The sequence below is a fragment of the Mchenga conophoros genome, linkage group LG13 (genome assembly GCF_057382185.1).
Source record: "Mchenga conophoros isolate Kocher_MC1m ecotype Shallow Benthic linkage group LG13, M_conophoros_male_GT1.1, whole genome shotgun sequence".
Lineage (NCBI taxonomy): Eukaryota > Metazoa > Chordata > Actinopteri > Cichliformes > Cichlidae > Mchenga > Mchenga conophoros.
The window spans coordinates 23,069,426-23,080,202 of NC_140538.1; the positions used below are offsets into that span (position 1 = coordinate 23,069,426).

The 10,777-nt window shown below is 42.7% G+C and overlaps 1 protein-coding gene across 1 annotated transcript; it reads right to left on the bottom strand.

Annotated features, from left to right (window-relative positions):
- Nucleotides 1–3,458: 3,458 nt before the first annotated feature.
- On the bottom strand, nucleotides 3,459–10,341 carry btbd3b (BTB (POZ) domain containing 3b). Its single transcript, XM_085297282.1, has 4 exons — nucleotides 9,357–10,341; nucleotides 8,350–8,440; nucleotides 6,512–6,630; nucleotides 3,459–5,839 (listed from the first exon to the last, which is right to left on the bottom strand). Exons 1-4 carry the CDS (start codon nucleotides 9,665–9,667, stop codon nucleotides 4,807–4,809), a joined length of 1,554 nt encoding a protein of 517 aa, XP_085153408.1. The 5' UTR covers nucleotides 9,668–10,341; the 3' UTR covers nucleotides 3,459–4,806.
- Nucleotides 10,342–10,777: the final 436 nt, after the last annotated feature.

Below are 10,777 nucleotides of genomic sequence, written 5' to 3' on the forward strand. Positions count from 1 at the left end.
TCGTGACTTTTTGCCATTCTGGCTTGTGATTAATTACGACTTTGGCTGCTTGCTGATAATCTATGTGATAATCACCAAGGGAATGACCACATTACTTGAATACTAGTCAGACCACGTTTGCTGCTTGCCTCTGTTGCCTCCTTTCCATTCCTCCTTGTTTGACTTCCTGCCAGTAGTTTGAGATTAGACCAATAAGGGTAGTCGAGGGCTCAGATACCCTTATTTTATGTCAGGTTTACAAGCAGTTCGCTGTAACCTTTGCCAAATGCTCTCATTACACTTAGCGGGCAGCTTTTGCACCTAGAATCAGGCAGTATGTGGTGAAACACAACCTGCTCTTTGAACATTGTCTAACATATGGTTTAAGGGGACGTAGGGGAAAAGAGGATTTCCTGAGAGATTTGTTGAATTAAAAAACATATTTTTAAATCATTTTCTTTGATGAATTCTTTAAACCCACAGCTGTGTTTCCCTCCATTATTAATTCATTGACATTTTGCTGGGATGGAAATTATCAGGATGTCGAGGATTGGATATGTGATTGCCTGCAGTGAACAGAGCAATGTTTGATGCGGTGCCACAACTCAATGTGCTTTCTCTTGCTATTTTCTTTCCTTCTCGTATGTTTGAATTGCTGTTTTTCTTTATTTTTGTCTTTTTTTTCCCAGCGGCGTGGGTTCGGGAGGCTTTTCTTTCCTATATAGTTTCACACTACAAACTGCACTAACGTTCACAAAAGTCAATGAGGAGATCTTTTTGGTGAGGCATGTTAAGCGAGCGAAGAGTAAGAAAACAGCACCATCCCTCTTAAATGCTGCATGACCTTTTGGTTCGTTTCTCAGGCATATCTGTGTTGATCAATGGTAATCCACAGTTCTCCCTCAAGTCAGACCGAATCTTTTCATCCTTAATTTGTACTGAACAGTAATTAAACCCCGGGAGGTTTTCCTGGGCAATATGTGCCCAGTCTGAGTCAATACCCACCAACCCCCGTTTTCCCTTTTTGCCTTCCCACCCTGAACCGTGTTTTTAAATTTTTGTTTTGAAAATTACAGTCAATGTTCTGCATTTATATTACTGTGTGTGTGTGTATATATATATATATATATATATATATATATATATATATATATATATATATATATATATATATAAAACACCCAGCACGCCCCTGCGGGCGGTTTATCCTTCAAGCTCGGGTCCTCTACCAGAGGCCTGGGAGCTTGAGGGTCCTGCGCAGTATCTTAGCTGTTCCCAGGACTGCACTCTTCTGGACAGAGATCTCCGATGTTGTTCCCGGGATCTGCTGGAGCCACTCGCCTATCTTGGGAGTCACCGCACCTAGTGCTCCGATTACCACGGGGACCACCGTTACCTTCACCCTCCACATCCTCTCGAGCTCTTCTCTGAGCCCTTGGTATTTCTCCAGCTTCCCGTGTTCCTTCTTCCTGATATTGCTGTCATTCGGAACCACTACATCGATCACTACGGCCGTCTTCTTCTGTTTGTCTACCACCACTATGTCCGGTTGGTTAGCCACCACCATTTTGTCCGTCTGTATCTGGAAGTCCCACAGGATCTTAGCTCGGTCATTCTCCACCACCCTTGGGGGCATCTCCCATTTTGACCTCGGGACTTCCAGGTTATACTCGGCACAGATGTTCCTGTACACTATGCCGGCCACTTGGTTATGGCGTTCCATGTATGCCTTGCCTGCTAGCATCTTGCACCCTGCTGTTATGTGCTGGATTGTCTCTGGGGCATCTTTACACAGCCTGCACCTGGGGTCTTGCCTGGTGTGATAGACCCCACATATATATATATATATATATATATATATATATATATATATATATATATATATATATATATATATATATATATATATATATATAGCAAGTTCTTATCCAGCATTGTTTTTTAGCAGTTTGCTTATTTGGATGAAAGTACTGAGTTGCTTATCAGTGATATGTTTCCCTCTATTGACAAAGTCATCCTAATTAGAGGCCTAACCATGCATTTTATTCTTGGCCAAGTAGGATTTAATTGCATTTCATTCTTATAATTAAAATGGGTTCCCATAGTAATTGTCACCTCCCATAAAATAAAAATATTGTTTTTATTAAACATAGCCTAAGCGCATAAGGAGTGCGTGATAGATTTATATCTTTGAGGGTTTTGAAATATATAGCGTGCAATTGTGAGTAATTAGAACCCCCGATTCAATTGCTGATTGAAGTCTTGTTATTGATCCAGTAGTCGTTTTTGGTAATGTGCGCCACGTAGAGCAGAGGTGTTCCCACCGCAGCTCTGGCAGTGAGCTGGTAGCCTCTGGCAGATCTCCTGCCATCTGAGCTGACTGTGAATAACTCTGAAAAAAAAAAAAAAAGAAAATTGATGGGCTTCAGTAGCTGCTGTTCCAGGAGAACAAAGTGAGGAGAGCTCTCTCCAGTGATGTGGGGGTTTTGCTTTTGCATCGAAGGTGACACGAATTCAGTAATCCCTGCACTGGGGTTGTTTGTGTTATAAATGTTAATTAACATTCTGCGAAATCGAAAGTGTACTTGAATTGTCTTTTTCATCAGCCGATCTGTCACAGTTATAAAGTGTGTGTGTGTGTGTGTGTGTGTGTGTGTGTGTGTGTGTGTGTGTGTGTGTGTGTGTGTGTCGAATGGAGGCCAGGAGTCCTGGCACATTTTAGTCCCCGACCTCCTTTAATACAATTAATGATTTTGCTTACAACATCAGTGCCACAGTCATGAAAAATTGCACTAAAGCACCAAGCAACCCCAACTGATTTAGCTCAATTCATCAAGAACCTTATGCTCATTGCCAGTGTCAAACCTAGTCCCGGTATTATCGAGTGCCTTTGTAATCAAGTACCTGCCCTGAGTTCCCAGGAGGGATTATCATTTTGAATGCACAGCTCACAAAGATTTGCTTATATATATTCCACCAATGACACTTGTTTGGGAGTTTTATAGCATATCAGGCAATCGGAGAGAATTAAAAATCTGCCTTTACTTTATTGTTTTATCATCTATTAAATTTTTGGGTTCATCTCAGGAGACAGATGCTTCAAGATCAACTCTGGGTCAAGCAGCCAAGCTGTGAAAGAAAAACTTTGGTGCTTTGAGATTGTTTTTCGATTTGTTTTCTATCTTTTGAATCATGAGATGTGATGGCCTTAAGGAGCCATTCTTTATAATGGCAGGCAAGATGGCATACAATATTGGCTAAGCTGTGAGGTGTAATATTGCGTGTTTAATCAGGAGACGGAGTTAGTTTGACAGACAGGATGTAAAAGTTGGATGAAGACAGGCATCATCAATCAACAGAGTTCTTCTTGGCATTGTAAATCACTGCAGTGCCGATGGGCATCATCTGTCGCCCCTCCTAATTTCAGGCAAAGTACGTAGCTTTATCACTTTTTACAGATGGGCTACACAGCCAGCACGCACCACTTCTTTTTGTTTATTTCCATCATCAACAACCATACACATTCGTCGGTCTCCCAGCACTGTAGCACGTAAACACAGGACATGAACACCAGTTTACCCGTCCACTGTCATCAGCAGGCGAATATTCAGTAGCACAGCAAATAAGAAAATAAAATCAAAACAAACTCCCTCGCTGGAGTAAAACAAAACAAATTCATTTACAAACCAACATCAGTGCAATTCTGTAGCATGTACAGTATGCTTCTGCAAATACTGATACTGTACGATCACATTGGGAGGGAGTGCTCAGCAGTTCAGAGTGCGCAGGGTTTTTAAGGGAAGTAAAAGTCCATAAACGGCTTCTAACACAGAATCAATGTTGATCTTTTTCACTGTAAACAAAACCAAGGCGCCAGAACAATTAGTAGTACACATCAGATGAAATGGAGCCGCTTTGCCCATGCTGTAAGTACTCCAGTGCAGACAGGTTTAGATAGAAAATCAAAGAAATCCCTTGGTCTACCATGTAGTAGTAAGTAGCCAGAAGTCCTAATGTTAACTGTAAAGATAATGGAACCTCAGTGGATTGGGTGTAGGTGTAGAGCAACATGCTACAGAGGGGTTGTGTGGCTTATATCTAGTGCTCCCTAATCTAAGACCCCTTAAGCCCTCATTAAGTGCCCTGTTACTACAGTCAAAGAATCAATCAAGAGTCAGATTGAAACTTCTCAAATGGTTCGTACATACAACAGGAATCAGTAGTGCGTTTTTTTTTGTTGTTGTTGTTTTTTTTTTGATGGAATCGTGACTTGAAATTTGGTGTTGGTTTTGAATGTCACACAGCCACTTTCACTTCCTTTGTGATGCCGATGATGTCGTGACATGAAATGTTCATCATACAATGTAGAATGTGAAGTATTGCTGCTCTATATGTGCCTTCTATGCAAGCATAGAAATAATAAACATACTGTGGCGTATTCATTATATATGATTTCTTTGTGGGCAGCACTGGCCACAGTTGTGGAATTATATATACATTTCAGAATGTACAATATATTACTATCTACAGGCACATTTAGTGCAAGATGTCTGCTTTTTTGTTGTTTTTTGGGAGGTTAAGACCAGTTCATTGGTGTATTTGTGTAAATCCACATCTTGAAACATATACAATATATGGTCCTACTCAAGTGGACCACTTGCTAAATTCCAAAACACATAAGACCCTTTCACAGGTCTGAGATCTGATTTTTTTTTCCTGCACAATAGTGACAAAAATAAATAACAGAAGGTGACACTATGCACAAAGTGATACATTTCCATTTTCAAAAGTGCACTGAGAATCAGCCAGAAGGTTAACCAGGTCTCGTCAAGCATAGAAGATAAGTTCTGGGATCTGCCCTCCTTGCACCCCAGTGCCGTTAGTGCTGTCTGACGAGCACTGGAATTGAAATGTTACTTTCCCGCACTGTACTTCTGTCATTCCTTCCTGTCCAAAGTAGCTCAACTCATTCCCGTCGAGGACCACGCTGGCGGTGTAGAAGGTATCTGGCTCAATCTGGACCGGATACTCAAACCACACCGGGAAAGTGTTGCTGGAACCGTCAGAGAAGTATTTGCTGAGGTTTTGTCCAAGCAGTACTCCTTGACGTTTCAGCTCAATCTTGGCGCTGTACTCTGCTGAGCCACAGCTAGATCCATACAGTCCAAACCCAGCAATGAAAACTCTTTTATCCACTGCAAACTGTATACTGTCACAGCGGCCCCGATAGCGCCACTGATTGCTTCGGTAGGCACAGGACTGGAATCTGTGGCAACGCTGGGGGGTGAGGCCCTTCCTAGGCTGACTGACAAACTGCATCTCTGGCTTCTTGGCAGCTGTATACCATAGGAAGATGTCATTGGTCTCATTAAGCGTCAGCACGCCCGACTGGGCTGCTCCATTGGCGAAATCATCCAGAGCCATCGTAGGGATACGTATCAGGTACATGGCCTTGCCCAAAACCTTACGCTTGTTGTCAGTCGATGAGGTGAGCTCTTGTCTCTGACACTCGGCCTCTGCCCAGCTAAGTGCAGCCTCAAATACCACTATCTCTTTAGCGTTGAGTGTTTCCCGCTGTAGGATACTCTCCAGGGTTTGGGCATCAATGTCGCAGAAGCCCTCTGAACGTAACGCCAGCTCGGCCTGGGCATCAATCACTTCCCAGCAGCGCTGCGTCAGCTCTGGCTCCTCGAACAGGCAGCTCTGAGAGAGCAACACGCAGGCGTTCTTGGCACTCAGGCTGGTCTCCAGGAAGTTGACACAGGCACGTGCCAGGTGAGGGACAATGTACTTCTTGGCAGCATAAAGAGTGGCCAACACTGTGTCAGCACTCAGGTCAATTTCATCACAGTAAATGTACCTGTTGACATAAAACAGGAATTTCTCAGCAAACACCGGAGAAATGACAAGAAAACGGCACGGTGTAAATGTGTTTTCTATGATCGTTAATTTAGATGACATGATTCAAACAATAATGCATTTGAGGTTTATATTTAGTTTCTTATGACTGAAAGTGATTGACATTGAAGTGCTGTAAGCAAAACTTTCCTGTATCTGTTCAAAAATATTTAAGAGAGGAACGAAACGAGATTCTCGCCAGATAAAAAAAAATCGCAACGCAAACTTATCAAACTGGCCAACATAATAGTATTCCTCCTACGTCTGTGTCTACCACCTATCACAGTTTGCCTGGAAGGACAGAGAAACAAAACTCAGAAATAAAAGTGATGAAAGGAAGGCAACGAGGAGGTAGAAAAAATATCCTGGGATTCAACAGGAAAATTTGAAAGTATAATGAAATGAACAAGTACAACAGACAGATATAGATTCTGTCCCTGAGATATATAAAGAACACTTCATCTCATTTGTCTGTCAAGGCTTACTTAACAGTTTTATCTGAGATTTGCCAGAGAAATAGATACAGATCAGTCTTATCAAATTATTCTTTTTTTTAACCCATGCACCTCTTGTTCAACTAAAGCACTACGAGGTCAACGGGCCCAGTCGAAGGAAGAATTTAGAGAATCCTTACTTCAGCATTGCCAGAAATGCTGCCGGTTCCACATCTGGTATGTGGATTTCATCCTTGTTCTCAGCAAGTTCACCGTAAAACATGGCATGAAACACCGAGCTGCCCACAGCCAACACATACTGTTGAAAGAAGCAAAGAAAACAGAGTGACGGATGGGAAAAACCAAAATGAAAACAGTTTATCTGTGACGTCAGTGTAATTCATGTGACATGTACTAACATCTGGAAAATGGAGGAAGATTATTTGAAGTGGGGAATCTCAGTGCATTCACGTAACAACACAAATCCCTTTGTGCGTTGGCAAAATCGCACCTGTTGATTTTCTCAGCGCTGCTTAGACAATTACTGTGTCCCCTCAGGGCACGGATGCAATTTTCTAATGAAGAAGACTTGTATTTGCTTGTGACACTACTGAACCGAGTGCAGCAAAAGTTCAATTTCTGAAACTAATGAGTCATCTAAATGTATGATGAAATCACATGCAACTCAATATGACTGTGTGACTAATAGTTTATTAGACAATGCTATGAATTCTGTTATTAAACCTGAGTTTAAGGTCTCTGTGTTCATGCCTGTGTTGTGCATACGTGTGTGTGTGCGCGGCACAAGTGTGTGTAGGTGGATATGTGGGTGGTATAAAGAACACAGAATTTCTCCAAAGTGAACTGCATGCGCACTAGTCGAAAATAAACCTTGCAAATCTAAGGGTTTTTGGAAACAATGCCGTTGTTTTTGTGGCTGTTGTCATACTCTGAAATTCATGCTTATTTTCATTAAGCAAGGTCAGCTGAAAGACAGATGCTCTTTGATGTGCGTTTAGAGACAAGAATCCATACGCTGCATATTGGAATAATATTATTCTCACCTTGCGGCTCTTTATTTTTTTAAAGATATCGACATAAATGACTGTTTCTACTTCCACCCTCCATCCCACTATGATAGAGCTGTTAACAAAAAGCAGATCATGAGGCATATTCAATCTCCTGCCTACTGGACACGATAAAGATTGTTGCACTGAGTGTCATATCTCGTTGCCATAATGCCTCAGCATAAAGCACAGTCGAGTCAGTGTCCTTCCATAACTGCGCTCTAAAGTGTACAAAGTCCATTGCAGCTACCATTCATGGATTACACATTTTGGTCCCATGTAAAGAACATTAAAAATGACCCGTGCAGAGCCATTCGGAGCCTGTTGATGTGGAAATTTGTGCGCTTACAAATTCATGCGACTGTTCTAATCACAATCAAACAGCAGAAATGACTTTTAAATGATTTATGCGCTAATCATAAAAAAATAATGAGGTCAGATGGTGGACTAAACAGTCCAACAGCTGTATTTACACTAGAAATTGCATTGTCGCGTCAAACCTAAAGGATACTCGGTTAAAGACAAAAGTTTGTGCAGGGTGCGAGGCGCACACATGGACGTGCCTCACTCTGCGTCTGATCATTGTTACGGTGTGCTGTTGGGGGTGTTTGATTAAAAGTTGAGTAATTGCAGAGCATTTTCATGAAAAGCTGAGCTAAAGCGGAGACAAAGACGCTCCATCCTGCGCGAAACGACCGCTGAAGAGGATAGCCCTTCCTCCTTCGCTCACTCTGTGCCTCCATCCTTCAGCCTCATTTACATAAATAATTGAGGACTGTCTCGAAAAGACACATGGTGCGGAAGTGATGGTGGAGCACAAAAGGAATCAGTTTCATTATAGCTGGCAAAGAGGAAAGATGTTTTTTTTCAAGCTTCTATGATATGAGCAACAATGGGCCAGCCTGCGTGGCTGCTTGTTTGTTCATTTTCCAGCCTTTTAGTGCAACTTCACTTGATGCTAAAATTCTTACTCTGTGTCCCGGAAGTCGCTGGGTCCTTCCAGGCTGACCCACAACAAAGTGAACATCTGCCATCAGCTCATTGTTGAACATCACAGAATTTCTACAAAGGGAAAGAAAAAAAAAAAGGAGGGAGCGGGAGGAGGGTACAAACAGAAAATTAGGTGATTTTAAGGCACATTAAGGATTTTCTTTCTGTTTAATTTAACCTTTTACCAAATAGGGATTGTAGCTTTTAGCAGAAATTAAACCAAATATCATACATCACATTTACTCTGATCTTTCCTGTTATTCTAAACACTCTAAACACAAGTTTTATGAGTGTGCAAAGTGTGCCAGGTGCTTAAATTAAAATTTAAGTCTCGCACAGAGCAATGAAAGCTCATCATTTTTATCCTTATGTTCTTTTATTCATTCTTTCCACATAAAGACGGAGGGAGAAGATGATGAAGTCAGTGGAAAATCCCCACCGTGAAAGAATGGGACCAACAATAAAGCTGCGTTCATATATTATTGAGCAGTGGAACATGTCACAGGGGTGGGTAAACAGCCCCATGATGTTCTGGAGAGACAACAAAGCCGGGTCAGAAAACACACATTTTGCGCTGGACTGCTGGGATCCTTTACTGATAGGCCAAGGTAAATATTTTGCTTTTAGTACAGATCGGCCCTCTGCCTGTTGTGCATTAAAAAAACGCACTCGCTGTGACTGTCCGCCCTCTGTTGTGTCAGAGCGGCAAAGTCTGCAGGAGGCAAAGAGGGTGTAAACAGAGTTCCCCTGTCAGATGGAGGGCAGGGCAGAGATATCACCCACCCCTGCTCAAACCTACATGCACTCACAAACACAGGCACCACCCGTCACGCCTACTACTTTAGTAGAAGTGTTTTGTTGTACATTTTTAATCGTAAGACGGGTGCAATTCAGTAAACCAATTAGACTTTATGGGACATTCTCAAATTTAATCGTCCAATTCATCTTTTTGATCTAAATGTTAATAAAACTTGCAGATTTTCCTTACCTCTCTCTTATAGTGGAGTAGAGTCCCTGCCAGTTACAGTTCTGAATTGTGTTGTTGTTGTTGAGGTTCTGCTGCTGGTACTGTTGCACTGTGGTGGTGGATGCCGGCTTTTTGGTGGGGAAAATATCCGCTGCCATCTTCTTCTTTTTCTTGCTCCTAAGTGTGATTATCTCATAACAGACTGGGGGCAGCTTGGAGCTGCCACTCGCATTCCCTTTCTTGGAGCTTTTACTTGACTTGCTTTTCACTGACTCAGGAAGCATTAAGAAGAAAGTCAGACATTTCATGTTCCTTCCCTTGGCATCGACCATGAGTGTGTTCAACTGCCGAGCAGTGAGTGTGCATGCAGAGAAAACATTCACCGGGAGCAGGCAGGTGCGATGGGGGAGCGAGGACAGCGGAGACTTGAGCTGCACTCAGCAGCGCAGCAGTCAAAGATCCTGTGCGAGGTTTGTATGACCTTTAGGGAACTAATAGAATAACTCCCTTCTCTCCTCTAAAGAGGCAGGTTCACACTGGTGATTGAAAGGCACTTTTCCTGTGTGAAGTTTGATTTGCTGACGGAGAGGCTCTTGTGGGTCCCATCCCTGTTAGTCCAGAGTGATGAGATCAGCTCTCTAAATCACTTCTTTTTCTCTCCTCTGCTCGCCTCTCTCACTCACTGCTTCGCTGAGGGTTGGCCTGACAGCTCCAGATTTAGTATAGCTGCAGTGGTCCTCAACAACGCTGTTTAATCAGTTCCTTTCATTTCGCGCTCTTACTCCTTCTGTGCTTTCCCTCCCCTCTCTGCTCTCTTTTCATGTGTTGATCTACTCGTTTTTCTCCAACACGGCCTCTTTCCCCTTCCTCTCCTCCATGGAGCAAGAGTCCTCTGCAGGATGCTGTAGCCGTGGATGCCGTGTTGCTCCGCTCTGCTCAGCCTCTCATTCTGCTGACTACAGAGGTTGAATGAGAGAGTGCAGAGAGAGAGGAGGAGGAAGAGGAGGCGGAGGAGACCCCCCCACTACCACCACCACTCCCCACCCTCTCTCAGCACAGTACATGGCTCTCTCCGGAGCTCAGCCAATGGCAACACACAGCATTCATGATTGGCTAATGCAGCCTATAGCAGCACATACTTGAATATGCAATAGTGAATGTCAATTAAACTCAATTAAAGTGACAGCCATGCCCCATAAGAATGATATATTTATCTCCGGCTTTACTGTCTGTGGTTCCTTTACATGAAGCAGCAGCATTGAGTCCAGTAAATGGAGACTATGTTATAATGCAAAAGAACAATGTAAAGTTACAGGGGCTTTTTAAGGGCAGGATTTGTCTAATTCTTGAGTGGTCTGACAATCACTCGTTATTTAAATGAGGTTTCCGTACATTTACACAAACAGTTGAATTTGAACTTCATTTTTCACCTGGGCTGCTTT

Coding starts and splice junctions, on each gene's coding strand:
- btbd3b (XM_085297282.1), bottom strand. CDS start 9,667: ATGGTCGATGCCAAGGGAAGGAACATGAAATGTCTGACTTTCTTCTTA. Junction 6,631..8,349: donor AGCGACTTCCGGGACACAGA/GTAAGAATTTTA, acceptor TTCTTTCAACAG/TATGTGTTGGCTGTGGGCAG. Junction 5,840..6,511: donor GCATTTCTGGCAATGCTGAA/GTAAGGATTCTC, acceptor TTATGTCAACAG/GTACATTTACTGTGATGAAA.